Source organism: Ooceraea biroi, chromosome 4 (genome assembly GCF_003672135.1).
Source record: "Ooceraea biroi isolate clonal line C1 chromosome 4, Obir_v5.4, whole genome shotgun sequence".
Classification (NCBI taxonomy): Eukaryota; Metazoa; Arthropoda; class Insecta; order Hymenoptera; family Formicidae; genus Ooceraea; species Ooceraea biroi.
The window spans coordinates 15,620,675-15,645,558 of record NC_039509.1 but is presented as its reverse complement, the minus strand read 5'-3'; the positions used below and the strand labels follow the sequence as shown (position 1 = coordinate 15,645,558).

The following is a 24,884-nucleotide window of genomic DNA, read 5'->3' as shown; positions in this document are numbered from 1 at the left end:
GTTTTATTTACTTAAAAATTTAAGTACTTATTTAAGTACTTTTTTATAATAAAATCTTCTCTTGTATAATACAGAATTCTATAAACGTGAAAATTCGTTAAAAATCGCATGTACAATATTTAATAAAAATTCAGAAAGAATAAATATTATACTTATAAAACATATTCATTGAAGATTTTAAAGTTATTTGTAGATTGATTTGAAAAAAATATTACAAGAAACAATTATACATGTAGAAGGTGTCCGATAATAACTTAGCAATGCTCGTATGGAAGTAGAGTGGGTTGAGTTAACTTGGATAATCTATATTGTTAATCTATTAATTAATTGTCTATAATATTGATAATCTGTTTTGCGAAATAGAAGTTTCACAGTAATAAGCTCATCATTAATTATTAACTAATTAAAATTTACAAATTAGAGTATGTCTTCCACCCTAAAGCAATAGAAGTATTTTAGACATGGCAGCGATTTATTAGAAAATATTAGGGAAGAATGCCAGAAACACATTATCCTTTCTCTTGAAGGAAATCAAGAATTACATTGGACAATTAAGACTCACTCTTTTTCATCAGTCATTAAGTATCCATAAACATTTTTACAACAAATAATAGATATATAATATATTGCAATAGTTTTCGTGCAACTTCGAAATTAATTCAATTTAATTTTTTTTTACTCTTATTTTTTAATTTTGCGTATGATTTATCCCTCACCAATAACAGCTATTAATATAATCGTTTTCTTTTACCCCTAAGTTTTAATATACCCTGTGAGAGAGAACAACGTATGAACAGTGGCGAGCTTTGCTTCTGCTGCTCTAGAGGGACACACAAAATCTGTACTCTCTATATCATCCCTGATATACACCCTTATACCACTCTATCCTATCCCTCTTAAAAGCTAGTTTTACAAAATAACATTTAAATAATTATGCCAATCCGATGACTGCCTAATCTGCGGGTCCATGCCAAACAAAATCGAATAAGTCGCTTGAGCGATGCTTACCGTCTGTTGCTTCACTGATCTCGCGTGCGTCTTTAACTCTCGAGTTACGTCTAAACGCTTCTTCTATCTGTTGTTTCGTCTTTCCGCGCGTCTCCGGTAACGCGATCGTCAGATAAAACGTGGCTACGACAGATATTAGGCAGTAGAAGTAGATGGTAGCGGTTTCATCCTGCGTTACCATCGTTGGGTACAGCTGCAACGCGCCGAAGTTGAAGACGCAGGCGAAGAAAGTAGTAAGTGGCCCGAGGACGCTTACGTATTTGGTAGGATACAATTCACCGATCATCGCCCAGGGAATCACCAAGAAACCGAATGATGCGAATGTCTGCAATGCGATAATTTATTTCAGTGTGAAGATTACTTGATTAAATAATAAATAATTATAATAACATTCATAAAGACAAGTTGCTTCCTTTTTCTTACCACGAAGACAAGGATGCAGACGAGGGGTAAGACCGCAACGCTGGCGTCCTCGAAGAATTGCATGTATGTTCCCAAGGCACCCAGAGAGATCGACATGCCGATGCCAGAGACAATCGATATGGTTCTGCGGCCAATCCTGATTGAATTTCGAGATATATCATGAAAAGTCTCACGGTAAATCATTCGGTTGGATAATATAGTCGGAGAAAAAGTACCTGGAGCTGCAGCATGCAGCGATCAAGGTGACCACCACCTCGATGATGCCTATCACAACGGTGATCAGAAAAGGGTCCATCGTGATTTTCGCGTTGACGATCATGTCGACGGCGTACGCCGTGATCACGTACACCCCGCTAAATTGCTGGAAGATGAAGTAGAAGTTCAGTATCGCGAGTGGTTTCCACACCTCTGGCAGACAAATCGTCCTCAGGATGCTCTTCAGCTTGTCCCATACGGACATAGTTGAAGAAGACTCGTCCGAGGTTTCTTCCGTCGAGGAAACATCCGATCGACAGCTTTGTTCGGATTCGAGTTTCTTCAGCTGCTCGTTGTAGTTCGCCATCTTTGCGAACTCTTCGCGAAATTCTACCGTTTCCTGAAGCAGACCGCGGATTCGGAGCAAGGCGATCCTGGCTGCTTCCTTCCGGCATTTCGTCAGAAGCCACACGGGACTCTCGGGGATGAAGAAAATGGTGAAGAGCATAGACAACGTCGGAGGAATGATGCAAAGCGTAGCTATGAGTCTCCAATTGTCCTGGAATAAAACGCAATTTCCCGAAAGCCTAAATATAAACCGATGTTAATTAGTAACATCAGCTTTTTTTGTAACGATAATCTGTGGATTTAAAATAAGATACACAAAAACAATGAAACAAATCACGTGCAATCAAGTCGAAAAAATGCACCGAACGAAATTATCAGACATAATTCATTAAAGTTTAATCGCCTCGCTGATTAATCTGATCTCTTCGTTTTATCGTCAGATAAAACAATAATGTGATTATATTTGACATAATTTAATGAAAACTCACCTGCATTAAAAATCCTAGAAAGTATACGATTACAACTCCAAAGGCGAGGCCCGTGTTTGGAGTGATCGTGAGAAATTCCCTCCATGAGGGCGTGGAAATCTCTTCCAGGTAAATAGGGACGGCAGTTGCACAAATGCCGATGGCGGCTCCTGGGGATTTTCAACGCATTCTTAATTACCGCGGATTAATCCTGTCTGTCTCGACATTGAGTAAACACTTTAACGCGTCTGGAGCAGAGAGACAATCGTGATATCGCTTTCCGCATCAACGATAACACGCGCCTATAAAATCGGTGACACGACTCACGCGCGTGCCAATATGCGATTAATTAACGATAACTTTAATGCATGAAATAGACTTTATATCATTTCTCACTTTTTTGTCCACATTTATGTACACGCAACAGAAAATAATAATACGCGGGAAACTTGCGCGACTAGTAAATTCCCAGGAAACAACTGTACTCCAATTACCACGAGTCGCTCGCGATAATTGATTGTTTGTGTCTGAATGTTGAGATAGTTGTAAATTCAATTACTTATCGATGATTCACCGAGACCCTCGACGATGCATTCCCGCGTTTGCACTCAAGACGGTTCGACGATAAATGGTTTTTATACTGTAAGTAAGTCGCTCTTGCGATAGCGTAGTGAGAACCTGAAGATGCGTCGAGTACCCGTTAGCATTCTGCCGATGAAGAGCTGTGTCACGCTGTAGCTGCTAGCGATCACGATCCACCCCAAAGAGCACGTCGCATTGGCGATCACCATGCTGCAGCGTCTCCCATATTTCATGGTGATCAAACTCAGGAGACAGCCAAAGATTTGGGAGATGACCGGCAAAGAGACTGCAAAGAAGGAAAAGATTGTTTAGATGCTTTTTGCAAACGCTTTCTCAACGTTTTACAAATATTTAAATATTGGTGCAATATTTGTAAATATAATTAAATGTTGTAATATTCAATTATTAATTTTAATAATTAATTTTTTAATTTTCTTAGATGATTTAGTTCTTTTATCTTGTGTGTGTGTAAAATGAAACAACGTAAAATGAGACTCAAGCAGATGTCGATTGCAATGTTGCAATTAGTAGTGACATTAAAATCTAATTAATCAACGAATGTCACACAAGATGGAGATAATGTTAACTTTGTTTCATTGAAAACAGTTACCAAACAAAGGCATCTCCGTTGCGTTCAAAGTTATAGATGAATGGTTACTCATTAATACCGATAATACCACGGAGGAGTAACCTATCGTACTTCCCGAGCCAATCATAGTCAAGTTGCAAAGAACCGTACAAAGCAACTGTAATAAATAGAACAATTGAAGCTAATATTGCCATTTCATAAGTTTGTCATAAAAGATTCTCTTTTCTCTTATTTGAAGATCTTTTAGAACTTTTTTAGAAGATTTCTTTAGAACTTTAAACTGACAGCAAACTGAAAAGCTGATAAGTCAATTTCATATAAAAAAGAATATTGCTCTAAATAAAAAGATAAATTAAAAATTTCCTCTAGTTTTTAATGTATGTTTAAACGATTAAATATAATCGTACCAAAAAGCACACTTCCCTCGGTACATTTAATCGTGAATACATTTTTGAAATCTCTCAAAAATCAGTTCTACTGTTATATCGTACAGATTTCGCAGAGAACACGATGTATTTCTGCATTCAATTATTTAATCTCGCTAATGAGACTACGAGCTCAGGAACTGAGAACACATAAATGATTCATTGCACAAAGACGGATGACAGCTTGTATATGAACGCATTGCAAGGTTGCATCTGGCGAACACCAATCTATTGATATTTTTAACTGTAGAATCCTTTTGAATGATTAAACAACATGTACTTGTAGAAGCAATAATCAATCTATTTAATTCAATCTATTTAATTTAATTTAATTGATCAAAATCGCGACTTTACGGATCACGGATTATTCCTGATTTTTAGCGGAACTTGCAGCGTCTTTGGACGTTGCACGTAGACTGGTCTTTTTGTAGACCGTAGTCCTTATGTGCACACATTTATTTAACATGTTGGGACTAAATGAGGGACTAACTAAGCTCACTCACGATCTATTTGCTGGTCTCGTCATTGCGTACATTGCAATAAAAAATAAAACCCTTGCGGTCTTTCAGGGTCAGATAATAAGCCATTGTTGACTGATACGATTTAATACGAGAGGCTTATCGTGTTTCGGAGATTTATTTTGACTGTTAACCAAAGATCACTAATTAATGAAGTCGAAACGAGCGCGATCGACGTACGTGCTCCCATTATGTATTGCTCTGTTAATCATTTATTCGGCATTTAAGAGACATACGGACAAGATTTGAAGGAATGAGATCATAGATACATAGAGGGAATGAGTCACATTAATTATCATGTTTGCATTCCAGGATTTATTGCCCACGCATGAGCGAAAATATGTGAAGTAAAGGAAAGATTTTTTCGTACACGATTAAACGGAAGACGCTACAGCTCATAATGCTGGTGTCTTCTCGCGTAAATACTGAATTTTGTTTAACGAGAGCACGGAATATTACTTGGAATTTTACCTTAGGACGTAACTTAGTAACATATACGTAGAATACTCCCCTCCCCTGTCTCCGTCTTTATCACGTTACCTGCCTTATTATCCAGAGTTTCACCCGTCTTGTCTTATAATGACGAATCGCACTCGTCGCGGCAAATTACGATCCAAATCTAACAAACATAAGTCTCTCCCACACCCGCGCGGGGCGGCGATTACATTCCAAATATAATAAACACGAATCTCACTCGTGGCGCTTATATAGGTATAAAACGTTAAGCGGTCAGTCAGTTTTGGTGCGCGCACGCACAGGAAAAACCATAGGACCACGTCCCGCGGACGGTGCCGACGCGTATTTTTTCGTGAGTGCGGCGCTAACGAGACGATACGCGCCGCTTCCGGTCGCGAGGTGCATCCGATCCGATTTTTCCGATCGGTCTCTTCACGTGAACGACATTCCCACTCGCGGCGGAAAAAGAAAACTTATCAGCACGACGCAAGAGTCATTGCACACATACGGCCACTTTTATCGGTGATTTCCGAAGAGGTGTGTTCTTAATCTTGTGAAAAGAACGATGCGCCAATAATGGATTGCAAAGATAGGAGTTTACGGGGATTCTTAAGCAGTAAGCTTCTACCTGGGTGTAACTAGTGCACGAACAGTGTTCACATTTCTTCGACACGGACGTATAAAGCATCTGAAGAAATGCCTGCCGACGCAGACGAAGGTCACTGTTTCATTCAGGTAGGTCAGTGTGCCTTTCAAATTCCGCTTCTTTGCTCGCAACGAGATGTTGTCCCTACCGAGCGCATTGCTCAACTACCTTTTACTCTGAAAAACACTCGTTCATAGGTATGTATCTAGATATGCGCATAATAAAACCGTATATAGAATTTTACTTTTAAATTAAACTTTACTTTTGAATAGAATTGAAGTTTTACTTTCTCGATGAGGATTATCAAGATTTAAAATAGAGATTATCAAAGTGAGCTCTATCGTAGATACATCCGAAATATTTAAATATAAATGTATCTCAAATATTTAAATGTATTTAGCTGTGCGTTGTATATGTGTGACGCAATCGTTTTTATTTTCTTTTCATAAAGACAAAACATCTATCTTATCAATATTAAGAATAAAAGACAATGGAAATGATCTGTTATGGATGGTTTTCTAAGAACAGCAGCGGCAGCAGACGTGTTAATTGCTTTGAATTAGATTACCGATCACGATCACCGTCTCGCTTCGATCTTTTTTCCGCTCTGTTGATTATCGCGGAATAATGAACACCAAAGTCGCAAGAGCGTTGCTGCGGTAAACGACGACGGAATAATTGCGGCTTTTTGCTTTGTACACCAGCATCGGTTCTCTACTCAATCTTGTGACGGTCGCGTCAATCATGCGATTGCGTCGAAAAATTCGACGCAACCGGATGCTACGCCGATCTCTTCCGCAGAGTCAAGTGGCGCTCAACCGGTATCGCGAGTGAATCATATAGCTGGTCAGCCTCGGATCGGCAACGTCGTCACGTGTGCGAGATATCGTTGTGACGATTTAATCTCCTTACGCAAGCACTAAGTGTTCCGCGATAATGTATATACCGTATTACGTGTGGGCTTACCAATGGCTTTGCGTCAAGCGGCCTTTAATCGTCTCTAATTCACGAGCAGATGCCATCATACAGCCTCCGTGCATCGCTAGATTAAAAGACATTTCCACCCTGCGTTTGTCGCGTGCAGCAATTGCCATTGTTACTACTATTATTATTATGATCGAAATGTATTTTCAAATAGCGGAAGAAAGAAACAGTTATTCCTTCGAAAAGAATTATTCCTTTGAAATCCTAGACTGTACAAATGTTGATAAAAAATAAAGAATATTTGCTATTAATATTGTATATATTGTATATATTACATATATGTTGTTAAATCATATAAAAGCAGCCAAAATGTAAATATTAAGTATATAAAATAAAACAAGATGAAAATTAACAAATTTCATTTCATTCAAGATTGCAGTTATTTCAATCATTTTGAGAACATCTGGACAATCGTTCCAATGTAATGCTCTTAAAAGCTGTACGCTTAAAAAAGAGTCTGCTATCTCTCGAGTCGCCAGTAAAAATTAATGACGTGCGATGACACGCGCGACAATAACTCGGATTCAAGGCTGCACCATCAAATTAAATGGGCTCAAAAAAGCAAACGAGGAAAGCTGCCTATAAAAGTCGTGAGCAATTAATACCGCGCGGGTGTGAATGCACAAAATTCCGAAAAATAACACACGTTACGCGAATCGCGCTATTATTACGCTTGCGATTACTTTAAGATCTGTTTGACGAACGTTATTTGCTCGCGAAGTCTCGTGATCGTGGCAATACCATCCGTTACAGGAGATACCGAAAATGACGTCATCTCTGCTAGTGTTCCTTTAATCAGGAACATTATCACTCTCGTAGTTCTAGAGTACTTGGATCGCCGTACTCATACACTTGAAGTTTTGCTGCACACAAATAAACAAAACTCGAGATAAATTATAATAATTTAAATGTGAAAAGTTGAACTTTAACTTCAGCTGTATCTCATCGTCAATGTCGTCCAAAGATGAATGGGAACCAAGGACTGCATTTAAATCGCACATGTTGCAAAACAGCATCGATCACGATAATCTGCGAATGCATAATTGAATCGCCGTAAAACTTTTTGAATGGAGATTAATTCGAAGAATCGACGGAATAAATTAGCGGGGTTTTATTTCAATTATAACATACGTCTCATTCGAGGAAGTTACGTTAATCGACGCCGAGAGAAGATCGGAAAAAGAAATGTGTGAGTAAGTGGTAGGAGTGTAGGTGTAAATTCATAACGCAGGATTAACTTTGAAGTCTTTCGGCATGTTTTAATTAGCCTTTCGCTCATGGGCCAATGGCGTAACAAACAGCTGTTGCGGATTATGTATTCACGTGTGCAATCCTATGACGTGTTGAAAATTTTATTTGGTAAGAATAAATAATGTATAACAAGCAAAGGTGCCATTTTAATTAGCGCGGCTGATACCGTCGATTATCTATTATCGATTAATTTATGCAAAGCAAGACGGATGGTCATATGGATCTATAAGTGTCTTCTTTATTTTTAATCAATCTACGAAGGTAAAAATGTGCAATGTATGCACATTGTACAATATTCTTTTGTATTATTTTTAAATTTTATCAATGTATCATCATACTTATTTTTCTGTGATTATTCTTGTTTTTATTTATTATTTTATCTATTAATTTATTTAGACCAATTAAATGCTTACTTTATTATATTGTATATACATGTAAAAATTAATAAATATACATTATTACTAATATATATATATACCAATTAACGGTAATAAAAGTTATTATAATTGAAAAACACTTATTTGTTCAAAGTTAATGTTCAGAATCTAGTATATTCATATGCTCAACGCGAAAGCTGATACGAAGCCCTGAAAAATATCCAAAGTTCAAAGAAGGTATCACTAATTATCATGTACATGCTCTTTTGTTCGATTCGACTGAGCTTTTCATTCCTCTTCCTCTTAAACAAGCAAAATTCTGAAAACAAGAAAAACAGAGAGTGGTACATAACATAAATTACAATATCTTTAAACAAGAGATGTCTCGCGTTACACCATTGTAGCCAATTAATCTCTCCGACCGCGTGATATAAATGAAGAAATCTTTTCGAGATTAAACATCATTAGTGGAATCACGCGAGCAGCCAACCACCAGCAGCCTTTCAATAGCTCCCTTACGTAATCACTTTTTTATCAGTCCGAATATAGAAACGTGGGCGCGTATTTGACATTCGCGAATATCGCCCCGCGCCGACGCGGATAGTCACCACCACCACCATCACCACCACCATCATTATCATCATTCTCATCATCATCACCATCATCATCATCATCATCACGTGGCGCGGATGGTCCCGGAGTGGCGAGTAACATAGCTGGGTGCAGCAGATAAAATCCTTGCGTCGTCTTCAGTCAATAACGAGTTCCCGATTGGCGCTGGTCTCGTCATCGCCACTCGGCAACACGCCCGACGCATCTCGCGCTGATTTGAGGAACCTCGCGAATGCCGAGTCGCATCGGAAAAGCTGCCACACAGTTTCTACACGAACAGAAAGCACGACCGATTGTGCGAACGATTGGCTGATGTTAGACGAGTTGGACTTGAAATCTTGTACTCGATACACAGCCTCCGAGATCCGGAGATATCCGGAAGCCCGCGGCCGCTTCTGAGAACTTGCCGGAGCAATCTGGTGGATATCTGGAAAATTGCGCGTCGAATCGCGGAAGGCGGAACAGCTGTTTGTAGATCAGTAGCATTTCCGACAAAAAATTCAAAAGATTGAAGAAACCGACGATATCTCGCGCGAGTGCTACGGCGATCTTCCGCGGAACGCAATCGAGTGAATTGGACGGCCAGTTCAACGGAATTAATAATAGTCGGTATTAATTGTGGACAAGCGCGCGGTTGCATCTGCAAGACTGAGGACAAAAGGCAGGGAGAAAGAACGAACGATCTGATGTATCTAAAACTCGTGAGACACGCATGTACAGCGACATTGATTTACAAATCAGTCAATTAATTGGAAGTCGCCCTCGACAGGCTGGTATCTTTTAAGTAGCTGGGGATTCCAAGTCATTCGGCGCTTTCGTATCTTCCAAAGCGGAGGCGTGTAGTCGATGAATGCTGATGAGATTTAAGGTATCTCGTGATACGATATCGAGCTCATTATCGAACGTGTAAATACCGTCAGCTATTGTAAGGATATATAAAGGATTGCCGCGAAGGAAGGTGGGAGAAGAAACCTTCGAGCGATCGGGGGAGATCAATCGCTTAAATAAGATATAAGACCGGTTAATCATAAAAGATCAAATACTGATACTCCTTTCTGACATCGCAAATCACGCTGTGCGCGCGACACGAATTTATCAAAGAGGCTAAATAAGTTGTCGAGAAACAAGCGTTGAGCAAAGAAAAGAGGCATCATGACGGGCCCGGCGAATGTTAACAACGTGAACGTGAACGGACAAACGGACGTTAATAACGTGAATGGAGATACGAACATTAATAACGCGAACGGACAAAATGTTAATAACGGGCAAACTGACATTAATAATGCCGGAAGCATATCGACGTGTGTGGAGATCAAGGTATGTACATATTTGGAAATGGCCAATACAAATCCGAATTTTGATTGAACAGAAATATCTAAGTTGCAAATCTTTTCTAAATTCCAGGAAGTTCTCTTTTGCATTTAAATTTTACTGTTTCTTGCTGTTTGCATTAATCTTTTTGTTAGCTTAAAGAACGCTGAGTTTCTGAAAGTCTGGTCTTTCCTTGGCCTTTCTCGTTCTCGGCGTTATCGTTGAAAAACTTTCTCGATATGAGCGATATTTTCCTTCGGAATGAGTATGACCCTTGGCTTCTTTCCAAATCGTTTATTCGTATTTATGGATTGTTGGAGGATTCTTCGACTTCGACGGTTCGTCATCGGGGGGATCTATAATTACAAGGGTTATCAGATTACCACGTTGCTTTCCATATCAGTGACTTCTTTTTCACCGACTCTGAAAATTTATCTGCGAGATTCACTGGACATTATCCGAACTATGATAACGTTTCAAAAGTGGCATTCATTGTTAGTCATTTCCTGGCACTATCAAAGAACGCGGCGTGCTATGTGCATGAGATATACACTTGATGATATACACTTGCGTATATTTCTTTCATTGCAGACAGACTATTTATTGCATAATAAAAATTATTAAATATTCATTAAATTTTTTAGTGTCTTATTTTTTCTGTTGTTGATAAATAGATTGCATTTCATAATAAAAACGCAATAATAATTTCTGACGTATAATATTTTAATTTAAAGGGAGAGAGATAATTAATTTTTCAATCATAAAAAAATTATACGTACTATTATAAAATACGAAAATAATGTAGAAAATATATATAATACATACATATATATATATAAAACATAAAGATAAAATCAGGAATGATATTTCTATTAATTATTCTCTGTTAATTTTTTATCTTATTTTTTCTTGTTGCAGATGGAACCCAGTGCTGCCGAACAGAAGAAATGGGCGCGAAACGGAACTATTTATCAAGTATGTTAAAATTTTTTTATACATTTGCGGAAATAAAAAAGGTCACATTATTATTTTGCAATTCATAATTTCTCACGTAAGACAAAGTCCACGGAAATCTAAGATACTGTCTCATTCATCGCTGATAATAATTGTCTCTTATCAAATCCAAGCATGGACATATGTAGATTGCTGCTTGGAATAACGCGTGAATTTCGCTGAAAGAATTATTGAGGCCTTGTCCTATCGGTCCACATGAAAAACAACTATAGCTTGTTAGTGACTATCTTTTTCTTATTATTGATTATCGTTATTTATCCGATTAATCTGTTTTTCCGATTGTATGAATAGGAATGACACGCGACACTTTGGTGATTGCCGCTCGCATCACATACACGCGCGATTTCACACGCTATCATAATTTTTTAAATGTCGTCCTCGATGACGTCATATCCCAGTCCGTTTATTATGCATTTTGCATTTCTGCCGATCTTGAAATCGAAATGTAGCAAGATAAAATGTAAATTAAATGATGAAATGGAAGCAGGATGTGTAATAGGACAGATCTCTTGTTCAACCGTTAAGTAAAACATAATAAATTATGTATTATAACCAGTTATTAAAAAAATATCGATACACGTGTAAGATATAGAATTCATTACCGCTTATTAATCGCGAGAAAAATCTGCGGAAGTGCGTTCATGTTCAGCATATCAAATCGTGAAGGATAAGAAAAAATACATAAACAGAACAGGATTGAAATTTCAGTTTGTTTAAAAAGAAAAATGCGTATCATACTCATTACGATTCTTATCTGCACTACGTCTTATATTCGCGTGTTTTACTGTGTAACGGTGACGGGCGTTTCCTGATTTCACGCAAAACATTGTTTTTCAAAGATCTCGATCTGCATCTTTATATAACATTCCTCAACGCACAAAAAAAATACAAACCGGACAAAAACTTTTAATTCCGACGAACGCATCGCGCATCGATCGATCTGTTGACATAACGCGAAATACCGAATCTCAAAATCGGAGGAAAGTGCAATCCGATAAGATATATTTTATCTGCGTTGCGCGATACATTCCGGTTTGCCATGTGTCTTGAATATCTTCGAGCTATGCATGAAGCGCTGCGAATTATAACGCGTTTAGCTGCAAATCAAGCGAAACCTTTTTTCGTCCCCACGATCGATTAAACCGGTTCTATCGCTGGCATACGTATAAATGATAAAACCCCACGCGATAACAGAATTAAGTCAAATGAAAAATTCGATGCATTCGATGCACTCATGTCATGTCGACACTTCGGTCAACCTTAGCTTTTGGGTACGTTATCTCTGGTGCGATCCCTCCGGTATCTGTTTACCACGTTTTGCGTCACATCTCGCAACTACAAATAACTCGGCTGTAAATTTTCCGATTTGCCTAGAAGCTCTCCAAAGCTGCTCAATGCTAATTAAGACTACTTCTCGTGAAGGTCTTCATGACCCAATTATTGTTCCTCTTTTCCGAAGACTTCGCCGGCCTCTTCCTGACTCGCAGTCTTTCTTTCGCAGGTATTGATGAGCTTGTGCGCCAATGTTGTGGTGCTGGGTCCAGCGATGGGTTTCGGTTACAGCGCCGTGGCGGGGCCTGCGATGGAGAAGCCGAAAGTCGACGATGTCTCACTCACTAATGTTGAAGTTAACTGGATGGGTTGGTATCGCAAAATTCGCCCCTTCGATAGCGGATTTTCGGCAATTTTTTATTGTTCACAAGTTCGAATCATTATCATTGACAATTAACCGAACGTTATCTCTTTGCTCAGCTACCGTATCAGCACTGGGTACGCCCGTCGGTTGCATAGTGTCGAGTCTCGTGATGAGTCGAGGAAGAAGGATCAGCATGTTCGTGACGTCGTTTATCTCGATGGCGGGCTGGGTGACTATTTACATGTCAACTACTTACACGCAGATCCTGATTGGGAGGGTGATCTCCGGGATAGCTACCGGCATGGCGTCGGTTCCGACGACGGTATACGTAGCGGAAGTTGCGGGCTCGAAATGGCGAGGCACGATGGTCACCTGGACCAGCATCTCTATCGCTCTCGGTGTCCTGATCGTTTACATCTTTGGATACATTTGCAAGGTAAATGCCTGCAGCACGGTTGAGATTTTAAAGATTAGTGATAATGGAACAATTAATTAACGGGCTGATATAACTGATACAATGGTCTCATACAGCGTTAAATTGCATAAATTGTAATACTAATCTGCAAACGATTCGATTGAATGGAAACTAACTTAATTATAATACTGTTGAACGATTGGAGAAAAAAACTGATTAACTTGCTTGAACGAGTTTACAACCAGACGACGTGATAAATGCATATTATTACGTATATTACACGTGCAAGCAGGCAATGCAAATGATAATGCGTAAATCCTTCCGGTTTCTGTCTCGCAGGACGACTGGCGGCAGGTGGCCTTGATGTGCGCAATGTTCCCGCTGGTGTCGATCGCCCTCACCTTGTTCGTGGTGCCGGAGACGCCGTTGTGGATGCGGGACCACAATCGTCCCGAGGAGGCGCTGGAGATCATGAAGAAATTCCGCGGAGTGCCGAAGGACCAACCGGCCACATCAGAGATCCTGTTCGAGCTGAAGCCGCGACCTCAGAAGAAGAACCAGAACCTGCTGAAACACCTGACGAAGCGCAGCGCCTTGGTGCCGTTCGCCGTGATGCTCAGCTTCTTCTTCTTCCAGCAGTTCTCCGGGATCTTCGTGATCATATACTATGCCGTCGAGATCATGGACAAGTCGGGTGCCAGCCTAGACCGTCATCTCTGCGCCGTCCTGATTGGCGTCGCCCGTTTCATTGCGAGTCTTTTGACAGCCGGCGTGTCTCGGAAGTTCGGACGACGGATACCATCAATGGTCTCCGGTGTCGGGATGACGATCTTCATGGGCGGCATGTCGTTGTACCTCTACCTGGCCGACAAGGGCACTGTCATGGCGGACAACGGGGTGGTACCGATAGTGTGCATGATGATGTACATTTTCATGAGCACCATAGGTTTCCTGGTGATCCCGTTCGCCATGGTAGGCGAGGTGTTCCCGTCCAAAGTGAAGGACATCCTGTCCGGCCTGACGGCCGCTTTGGGTTACTTATTCAGTGCAGTAACCATCAAGTTGTATCCTGATATGTCGCTTCTGATGGGTATGCACGGCATGTTCCTCTTCTTCGCGATCATGTCCATCGTGGGCGTGGTATTTGTTCTGCTGTTCCTGCCCGAGACAAAGGGGAAGACCCTACGCGAGATCGAAGATATGTTCCGGAAGAAGAGCAACACCATCGAGATGCAGTCGACGGAAAGAGCGATCGGAGAGAGAGTCGCTCCGACCACAGTTACCACAGTTGGCGTTACAGGAAATTGAGCATGCATTTATCGCTTTATATTAGGACTAATCCAGCGTTCGAAGGGCAACGAGATCGCGAAAGATTGAATAGTTGTCGGAGGAGCCAAAACGGATGCGATATTCATTTGGCAATGTTTCAAAGTTCGAAGATTCGCGAGAAGGTATTGGAGACGCGTACCGTCGAAGTAACGATACTTGGATATTTATTCTAAAGACGTTGTACCAGATCTTTTTACTCGTGTCGATATAAGTATTAGGAAAATATAGAAAATACAGAAAAGTTTGTTTTTCCGAAGAAGAGTAGGACGTGTTGCGAACGAACAACTTGTGGAACAAATTTCCACTATTGGAGCGATGCTGTAAATAGTGCCATATGTTGATACTTAATTTTATACGTAAAATGCGCGCGTTCGCGAACTGCGTGTCAGAATTCGGTTGAATCAATACTAGTCCGGGACTGACAGAAGAGAGAGCGAAAGAGAGAGGAAGAAACATATCTACGTAATCTCGAGGACGATATTTTGATAAGATGCGATACATATCGCATTATTTTATTGAAAATTGATATTGCACATCCGTCATTCAATAATCTGAAAGTAACTTTCCGAAATTAAAGTCCAAAGTTTTCGAAGTCATCGGATTGTAATCTTCCTGTCATAAAAACGGGCAAATTAATATGTCACTATGAATTAATACGATTAATACGTCACGGTATCTGTCACAGTACTGGAGATACAAAAAAACGATACTGCGTGAAGTATCGATAAAACTGCGCATAATTAATTAAATCATAAGACTTATCACATTGACAAGGTACGATACTGCTCAACAATTAAGAACACTGCGGATAGATAATTGAGGGAATGGAAACATGGTGTGCTCGTATCTAAATGTTAAATGCGCAAATAACCCATTACTAGATTATTTTTTGCGAGCTGTCGTTTCTTGCAGATTGATGTTAGCAAAAAGCAATTTGCTTTCCGATAAGGCCGACAGATTGGTGCACTGATAAAGTCGAGTGTCGGCGAGTTAAATGCGATTTGCTTTGCGATAAAGCCAACAGGTTGGTGCGTTGATAACGATCGAGTGTTGGCCGATAATGAATAAGAGAAAAAGAAAAAGGAAGAAAGAGAGGGGAATCTGTATTCGCGTGTCACAGATATACGCTGTTACTTGCTTAAAATCGAAGAATATGCGATACTGATCGGAATTTGGTTCGAGATAACAGGTATCGCTCTGTAACGATCATTGTCATTCACAATGAGCTTCTTTCTTTTGTACAAAATATCTTTCGTGTAAAACCTGACGATATCGGCATGTACTTTCGAGTGATCGATTACGGAAGCGATTACCTTGAGATTTGCCATCTCTGTAAAGTTTCGATCAATGAATCAATGAAACAATTGATTCTTACGACACATTTAAAATGTATTCCGCGTGGCGATGTAAATCATATGCATACACATGTATACGTGTGTGTCTCATATTTTATTATTAAAATCTTAAATAATAAATTAACAAATGGCGTAACAATCACGATAATTAAATAACAAACACAAAATAATGTACAATTTGCGAGATGTGAAAGCGTGGGGTATAGGTGGGTTTCGGTGGCGAGACGAGGCGAGAAAGGATAGAACGACGATTATCATGATTACTGACAATAATGATGATAAAATAGTAGTAAGCGGAAATAGTAATAATAATAATATAAAATTAATTGTAATATATAAGAATAATAACGTGATGCTAATAGAAACGCTCGATACTAAAAATAAATTATTATCTGCGAGGTGGTACGGGAAGAGAAATCATTTTCGTCAGAAATCGAAAGCTCGAACGTTCTCACGAACACGATGTCGATTCTCCTGCTCGTGTTACTTTGAGATCCTCGGTCCTTCGAATCCCTTTTGCCCCCCTTCATGCTCCCGTGCTCCCAGAATTACTTCGCACCACCTCACGTCATGACATTTCATGGGACGACGTATGACGAAAATAGCGAGGTACGTGCACAATAATTAAATATAATTCTAAGTCGCTCAGTATGTGAGATAAGAAGAAGAAGAAACGAGAACGCGCGGCGTCGCGATGTAAACGAAGATGCAGATTACACGTACGCAAGCTACAGGAATTTTGCGTTTCTCTGTTACGTGCGAATAATAATAAAGCCTTAAGCCTCCGAGTTGAAAAGTGCGAACTCGGAATCTACCGCAGGATTTATCTCTGCGGAAGGATACCGAAGCGTGTAATATAAAAGTGCACATCGAAGTTTCAACTCGAAGGAGCTATCATTTAACGTCAGTCTTCTTCTTCTTCGATTCTTTTCAAGTATCGATTTAATCGAAGTTATACGCGTGTGCGAATCGTCCGGACTTGGCCCTGGCGCTCTTCGTTACAATATCCGTTTTGTTAACTTCGACGCATCATTTTTTGAGATCATACGACGCATCGTACGAGATATCATTTTTCGCACGAGCAGTCGCCAGATGATAGGCGAAACGTGACGATTTTGTCAAAACAGTTTTTGTTAGCAGTCAGAGCTCAATGATTATCTATCTTCTGATTCAGCAAAGATATTGCGAATGATCGGAGTCTCGCTCGTAATAATTCATCGCTATATCCGTTCATCGAAAATAACAATAAAACAGATATGAAAATAAAATTTCTGGCTTTAGATAGTTACAATTTAGTTTCTGCGTTGAAGCCGCGTTTTTTATCATTTTAATTCTAAGATATTCCGCGAACATTTCAGTTATTTTATCGAAGAAAAAAGTAATCTAACACATTGAACGTCAACTTGCTCTCCTAATGGAATGAACTGAAATGTTCCTGAATTATCGAAACGGCAAGACAAGAAATCTTCTCGGCTCTATCTCGAAAGTCGGGTCATTAGATATAAAAATCTCACAATTAAAATAACATTAGGAGGCATTAAGCCTGGTCAATTCAATTGCTAAAACTTATCGCTTAAAATTATTTTGATGTCAAATTTATAGAGAGCTAAACGTATGATAATTAATACGTAATAAAACCAAAATCTACGCGTCCAAGGCGCGAGTCGAGGGACGATCCAATTAACTATCTTAACGATCTAGTAATGTCAGTAAAGCTCTGTTGGCGCCGGAGATCGAATAACTCGTTCCCGTGTCGAACCCTTCCCTAACGTCAGTAAAGCTTCGTTCGAATCAAAAGCCTCTTTTTAGCTGCTGATGCTGCGCTGCGCGTAAAGGCCTGTCTACATAGGCCGCAACGCCAGACGCCAGACGCAAACGCAGCACAGAGAAAACGCGTTCAGAGGCTTCATTTTAAATAATCCTCAATAATATTATAATTATAACTATATTTTTACATAAAACATATCAAATATCATTATATGTCATTATATCATTGTATGTTTTTCGAAAATGGTAAGTTGCGTGAAGTTAGGTCTCCATATGTTTGAAACTGATTTTCATACTTTTTTTTACCGTTTCACGGCACGCAGCGTGCACGCATTCGCTAATCGGCCGTACGCAACGAGTTGAATCAACTTCAACTTTCTGCGTTGCGTGAAATCAGTTTCAAACATATGGAGACCTAACTTCACGCAACCTACCATTTTCGAAAAACATACAATGATATAATGACATATAATAATATTTGATATGTTTTATGTAAAAATATAGTCATTAATAATATAATATTATTGAGAATTATTGATAATTATAATATTATTGAGGATTATTTAAAATTAAGCCTCTGAACGCGTTTTCTCTGTGCTGCGTTTGCGTCTGCGAGCTGCGTGCGGCGTCTGGCGTTGCGGCCTATGTAGACGGGCCTTAACATTGCTAAAGCTCTGTCAAGCTGCGAGATGCTTGTTTTCTGCTCGATTATCATCGAGTACCATTGTAACCGAGTAATTTCGAATTGTCTCTTTCAGCATTTGACAATTCGATCGCTCCCCTCGGTTGCCGGTAATCTTCGTAATCGACGGAATCTTTAGAGTCCAGTTCGTGGTCGAATTGGATGTCGAGTGTCATCGATTACCCGACGAGAAGCTGAAATCGCATTTCAGCTTTATCCAAACCGACTGGATTCGTTTTGAGTTATTGTCACGCTCTCCGTTCTACCGTCTCTCGAAGCGGAAGCTGAAAGTGTTCTCCGGAAGCGCCAGATTACCGATAGGGATCTTGTAGGTCTCCTTTTCCACTGGCAGTATATTGAAGTTCTTCAATAGAGTGGCTATCGTCGAGAAGCTGATGTACTGGACCATCTTGTAGCCCATACAGGAACGCCGACCGCCGCCGAATGGCAGGAAGTGCTCTGGTTTCAGAAGTCTGCCGTTCTGCACAAATCTCTGCGGCATGAACTCGTCAGGAAAGGTCCACAGTTCCGTCGACATGTTCAGATCATAGTTGTTCAGAAAGATGAACGTGTCCTTTTCGATCTTGTACCCTAAAATGAAAGATTAGATCGTGTAAGATCAAAATCGATTTCAAGAACAAAGCAAATTTTATCATAATAATATAATAAATCTATTGCTATCAATTTTATTTAAAATTAATAAAAATCGAAGGCGATAATTGAATATTAAATTCTGTGAATTTTTGCATCAATTATTAAATAATCGATCAAAACAAGGAAAATCACGTAACGTTCAAGGAACTAAAAAGCTTGAATGAACTACTCACCAGCTATGGAGCTGTCCTGATTAGCCACGTGTGGCACGATCGGACTGGCAATCAGCCGGATCGCTTCGAGGATGATGGCTTCCGTGTACGGCATGTTTCCCCGGTTCTCCAGGCCGACGAACCTGCCCGAGGTCTCGACTCCGTCAATCTCCGCCTGCGCCGTTCTCTGCACGTGTGGTCGGGTGGCCAGGTACGCCAGGATCTTGACGAGAAGATTGCCGACTGCTGAATGACCACCAACAATGTCTTCCAGCGCGAACATTGCCGTGTCCCAGGTCATCCTAGGCTCCGCGTTGGTCTTGATGTGATTGATCAGGCAGTCCACGTAATCTTCTTCAGGTATGACCGATTCCCAGCCATTCAGACGTTCCCCGATGATGTTCTCCTCCATGAACTTTCTGATCGCGTGGCTCCAATTCGCCATCCTGGTCATGTTCTTTTGGTGCAACGGCATGAGGAACGGGATAAAGTCCGCGGCGTAACCCTGGTTCACCTCGTAGAACACCTTGTCGAAGTTCTCGATCATAGCGCGGAATGGACCGTGTCCGAGACTGAAGCTTCGCGAGCAGAAGTACTTGATGAAGACATTCGCACATGTGTGCATGATCAGCGGCTTGACATGCAGATTCACGCCGGAGACGACAGCCAAGTGATCGATCAGCGACTCCAATTCGGTGCCGATAATGCTGTTCAGCTGGTTATATCGCGTGGTGAAGGCGCGCGGGAAAGTGTGCGCTCGCAACATCTCCCTCCGGGTTTTTTGGACCTCCGACCAGTTGCAGAACGCCAGAGCTGCAAAGAAAAAAAGGTATGAATTAATTGTCGTTTAAAAACTTGATAAAATCGCTTGATTATCTGACCATCGATCTTTCGCATCGATCTTCAAGCTGCATCAAAAGTTCGCATTTAACTACTTCGCGAAGAAATAGATTTCGAGGAAATTTGATATATCCCATGTAATTTCAAAGATTTTGTTCTAGTGTTACATCAGCTAATTTTGCCCCTCGTCACCTTATTGAAAAATTGCAATGAAAACAGCTGATGAAGCGATGGCAAACGTCTCGCAGTTCAAATTACCGAATCGAGAAAAGAACAACCGGCAAAGCTGAACTTGGCTTTGCTACCATCCTGACGCATGTCAAGATACTTTTCGAAACATTGTCTCGATTTCGTTGCAATATACGTTTCCTTTTTACATTGCAAGTATTTTCATACCACATGGAAATATAATCGATTGTTTACAAAATTGTCCGAAAAGATACATCAAGTTACAGATTACGTATTCAAAACGAAGAAAGACGACAGCAATCAGAGCAACCGAGTGCCTAAAAGCAATTTTTCCGCAATGTCTCTGTTTTTCTATCATCAACAATTTTTCTCTATAACAGTTCGACTATTATTGTTATCAATATTAAAAGAATTATATCCTGAAGGAATTATTTTTAGAATAACTTGCAGTACATACTCCTCAGTAATTTTTGCAATGTAAAATATGTTCCACACAGATTTCTTCATACTTCGTAAGAAAAGTACAAGAAACTGATGCGGAAACTAATCAGAACTATTACACAAGAAAAGGGACCATTAAAAGATACATATTGTTAACAAACCGGAGAATTTCTATTTTATCAGAAAGACTATGCATGACGCTATCGTGATCCATTATCTCTACTTATTGTGCACGGCGAAAAGCTAAAGGGGTTGAGCAATGAATATCATTCATTGCAATAGAAACGAGGAATGTTCAGTCGAGTGATCGTATTAAGAGCCGCGGCGTGCTCGCGAAAATAAAACGTTCCGCTATATGTACACGAGCGTGCAATGGAAAGGGTTCAAACGATCGTCTTGGATCGAGTGGCAGCGGCGGCGCTGGCGATTCCGATGGATCAGCCTTGATCCTGTTTGCTGGCTGCCGGGTGAGCCAGGGGCGCGTGAAAGTGGTACCGTGACCTTTCCGCCTGTGCACTTGGTACCGCTTCTGCGTTGCTGACCTTAGCACGAGTTTCGGCATGGACGGACAAACGGACGGACGGACGAGAGCACGCGCGAGCATGTGCGTGCGTCGCTCACGTGTCGCACGCGTACGACACGCAGCAAGGACGTTAGACGAGCGAGAAAACGACTTGTTCAGGAATCCTGATAAGGCGCTGACAAATCGCGGGCTTTCGGCCGGCTTCCGTGGCGATCGCCAATGATTCACGATCGACACGATAAATCACGATCAGCCGGAATTTGTGACCTCTCTCTCTCTCTCTCTACCTCTCTCGGCGAAGCGAGTATACTGGAATGGCTAACCGTGACCCAAAGCGCTGAGAGAGTAGTAATTCGTTGCAACCGTGCGTGATCAATCCCCGTTAGCGCCGGTTGTTCGTTAATTATCTTCATTCGCAGAATTAGATGCGGTTTTTTATGCACGATGACTGATTAACCAGCGATTAAAGCGATGTAAATGCAAATGCAAGATATTTCAAATTTGTCCTGTGATTTTTTAATTAAATACTTGTAATTATTCATTTTCTTTTTATTTCTAATTTCAATACCGAAATTTTTAATTTATCATTTTTCGATTTTATAATTAATTTTTGTTTTAAAAATGTATCAGTAAAACATTTTCTTAACAAGCAGAACTAGATATTTATGATACAATAAGAGTTTTAATTATGTTGTATGCAATAAACAATTCATTTTGATGCGATTTTAATGTGTGAGTTTATACATATAACATAATATTAATTTGTAGCAATATAAGAAATTAACGTTAATTGAAATAAAACTTACAATTTTCCTTGTTGCCGCAGAAGAGGAGATGATATCTGACAAAATTCGGCCTGGAATCGAAGTGGTGACCCTTAGTGACCAAGACCTCCTTGATGTTCTCCAGCCCGTTGACAACGGCACACGGCACGGACCCCATCTGGAGCTTGATCACCGGGCTATTGTAGATCTTGACGAGGTCGGCGAAGGCCTTGTAGGGCACGTCGTAACGTCCCAAAATGTGGAGTGAGCCCAGAACCGGCCAGGGCTTGGGGCCAGGTGGATCCGGCAGAGCAGACGGCTCATCGCCATACAACTTCTTCGGCGCCTTCTTCGACCTGATGTAGTCGATCAGAATCAAGATCAAGGCCACCAGAGTGACGGCGAGCAGGAAGTACGTCGTGGCGCTGATAGAAATCATCCTTCAGGCACAATCACAAATTTCTTCAGAGAACCTTCTACACAGAGAACCTTTCGCTTCTTCTTCTTCTCTCTCTCTGTCACTCTCTCCCCTTTCTATAACGATCCGGCAGAATGTTTTTCAACGATTCTTGATAGCTCCCGATGGACGGTGACTCGCTGTCAAAGCACACTGGAGGTTACCCGATTTGCAGAACTGCCTGTTTAGATCTCTCGTAGATGGATTCTTGCTTGAATCGAAGCACGTGGATCTGGATGATCGGGCTGATTCGTCAACGGGACGACTCCTCGATTCCAGTCGCGGCCGGTCTCCTGCTCGTTTCTCCAATGAGCGTCGATTCTCCCCCGGAACAACCTCGGATGTGATATCTCCACCGCAAGTACGAGTATCGGCGAAACGACCGATCGGGACGCAAGCTCCTTGTGGCCCGTCTGTGAACGGTCCGCCGATCTGGCTCGGTCTGTGGGGATAGGATGGTTGCCCGGCTATCTTATATAGCCGGGCGTAATGTAGTCAGCACATTTACGTCGACTGTGCGCCTCAACCCCATACATATGGATTCGTGTTGAGACGAAGTGGGCAGCACGAGAAGGAAGAGAAGGAGGAGGAGGAGGAGGTGGCGATGGAGGTAGAGGAAGAAGAGAAAGAGGAGGAAAAAGAGGAGGCGGAGGAGGAGGAGAAGGAGGAGGAGGTGGTGGTGGACACACTCGTACGGATCGAGCGAGAGCCGTACTCTTCTGTTTCAACGGAGACGAATTTCAAGAAAACCTGAAGAGACGTACTCACTCGCGTACGGGCTGGCGTAGGGCCCGTCGCAGATGCGCAGGCCAGAGGAAGAAGGGCCGGAGAGAAGCGAACGCATCGACGGAGGGATGATCGTGGGACCTCCGGGGAAGAGGGGGAGGAGGAAAAGGGCCCCGAAGGCGATGGAGGCAGGGAGCAGCAGCATTAGGTGGTACGGACAAGTGGAACGGGAGAAGGGGAGAAAGGGCGAGGGGGAGGGGAGTCGTCGGTAGGGCCCGCGCGGCCTCCTGGGCCCAGACTGGGCAAACGAAGGGACGCTTCTTGCCCTTGAATTCTCTCCTTAAGGTGCCATCGGGTTTTCTGGCAGCGAACGAGCACGCGACGCGTACTCGCAGGCCGGCACGGGACAACGATTCCGCCGCAGCTGCGCCGCATGTTGCCGGCTACTTATTCTACGTACTTGAAGGTGCTCGTCACGAGAAGCCGGCCGAGATTGGTAATCGTCGATCGGCGGTAATTCGCCTTTGGTACACCGCGGGGTACGAACGGAGAACGAAATTTCGTTTCTCGCGAGCGGCCGACTGGTCGGCGTGGTGCTTTCGGATGCTTTCAAAGGCACGCATGCGGGAACCAAAGATTCACCGGCAAGAAGATGGATTATGGACGTGCATCGAGGGAAAAATGAGAGAGTCATCCACGAGTACTTGTCTCTACAGCCAAAATAGGAAGAGGAAGATAAAAGGGAAGCGTCTCTTGCTTGTCGATGAAAACTGCAAGGGACTTACAAATAAAACGTTTATCGTCAGGATTGCAGTTGCCGTGTGCAAAAATGCCTGACCAATTGTCTTGTACTTGTCTTGTACTCATCATCAATGGAGAACGCATTTCGACGTGATGGAAGGTGTAGTTCTTCATGTTCTTTCGCGGAAAATCGTATAAAATATGTTATTTTAATTTATGCTTTTCATTTTGATATTACAACTGTATCGTGTTCTTCCTTTTTCATATACGTGTAATGGTTATCATCTTTGTAAAGCTAATTTCTATGATGCTATGCGCGCCTGTTTGACAGTCGATTTTGTTTACGTCTAGAACGACTTTTCTCATTGAGAAAAATCGATCGATCTTGAATCCGAAATCTGTCTCAGCAGGATGCTGAATGGCGTTATGTAACTGGTAGACAACTATACGAATGCATCTTGTTCGACGAGAAGGAAGAGAGATATACAATTCTAATGGCGTCGTATTTTCCTCTTTCATGTTAATTTTAGCTTACAACCGTAAAAACACATACATTGTTCTCGCAGGAAACAAACTCATGTCACGGATGTGCGAATTTACTAATGTAGTAATCGGCATAATCGAGAAAGGGGATTAAAAGCACCAAAATCGACGGAGAAGAGTTCCAAACGCGAAGCTGATATGCACAAAAATCATATCAATGAAAGACTAACGAGTCCCGCGCACTCCGCTACTAACATTAAAAAATCTCGCGTTCCCTTTCCGCCTCTCGAACGAAAACGAGGCGGATGCGATAAACCGCCGGCTCTCAGTCGGCAGCGTGCACCGCGCGCGAATAGTATGAAAGAAACACGCGGATCCAACGTGAGTCCAATCGAGGATTCGCGAGGAGACTCATTATTTGACGAGGAAGTGCGAGAGGAGTACACCTCTCGGATTTATTCGAATTAATGAATAAAGCATGGGTTTGGTGATGTGTACCTGCCCCTTTCCCCTGTCCCAGTCCT

The 24,884-nt window shown here is 41.4% G+C and overlaps 3 protein-coding genes across 5 annotated transcripts; 1 reads left to right on the top strand and 2 right to left on the bottom strand.

Annotated features, from left to right (window-relative positions):
• Positions 1-158: 158 nt before the first annotated feature.
• On the bottom strand, positions 159-9,010 carry LOC105284586 (sugar transporter ERD6-like 7). 2 transcript variants are annotated; one of them, XM_011348241.2, is made up of 7 exons: positions 4,020-5,187; positions 3,634-3,769; positions 3,139-3,309; positions 2,463-2,611; positions 1,647-2,185; positions 1,432-1,567; positions 159-1,333 (listed from the first exon to the last, which is right to left on the bottom strand). In XM_011348241.2, exons 1-7 carry the CDS (start codon positions 4,059-4,061, stop codon positions 953-955), a joined length of 1,554 nt encoding a protein of 517 aa, XP_011346543.1. In that variant the 5' UTR covers positions 4,062-5,187; the 3' UTR covers positions 159-952. The 2 variants fall into 2 exon arrangements, with proteins under 2 accessions (XP_011346543.1, XP_011346550.1); XM_011348248.2 differs by lacking the exons at positions 3,634-3,769; positions 4,020-5,187 and adding an exon at positions 8,929-9,010.
• On the top strand, positions 5,638-16,346 carry LOC105284606 (facilitated trehalose transporter Tret1-2 homolog). Of its 2 annotated transcripts, none has more exons than XM_011348271.3 (5): positions 5,638-5,746; positions 11,111-11,167; positions 12,708-12,846; positions 12,959-13,278; positions 13,597-16,346. In XM_011348271.3, the coding sequence occupies exons 1-5, from the start codon at positions 5,708-5,710 to the stop codon at positions 14,563-14,565; spliced, it is 1,524 nt and encodes a 507-aa protein (XP_011346573.1). In that variant the 5' UTR covers positions 5,638-5,707; the 3' UTR covers positions 14,566-16,346. The 2 variants fall into 2 exon arrangements, with proteins under 2 accessions (XP_011346573.1, XP_011346565.1); XM_011348263.2 differs by lacking the exon at positions 5,638-5,746 and adding an exon at positions 9,048-10,198.
• Positions 16,347-18,652: 2,306 nt separating this feature from the next.
• Positions 18,653-23,456, bottom strand: LOC105284580 (cytochrome P450 307a1). The gene is made up of 3 exons (XM_011348229.2): positions 21,996-23,456; positions 19,218-20,009; positions 18,653-18,981 (listed from the first exon to the last, which is right to left on the bottom strand). Exons 1-3 carry the CDS (start codon positions 22,390-22,392, stop codon positions 18,653-18,655), a joined length of 1,518 nt encoding a protein of 505 aa, XP_011346531.1. The 5' UTR covers positions 22,393-23,456.
• Between the last annotated feature and the right edge of the window lie 1,428 nt (positions 23,457-24,884).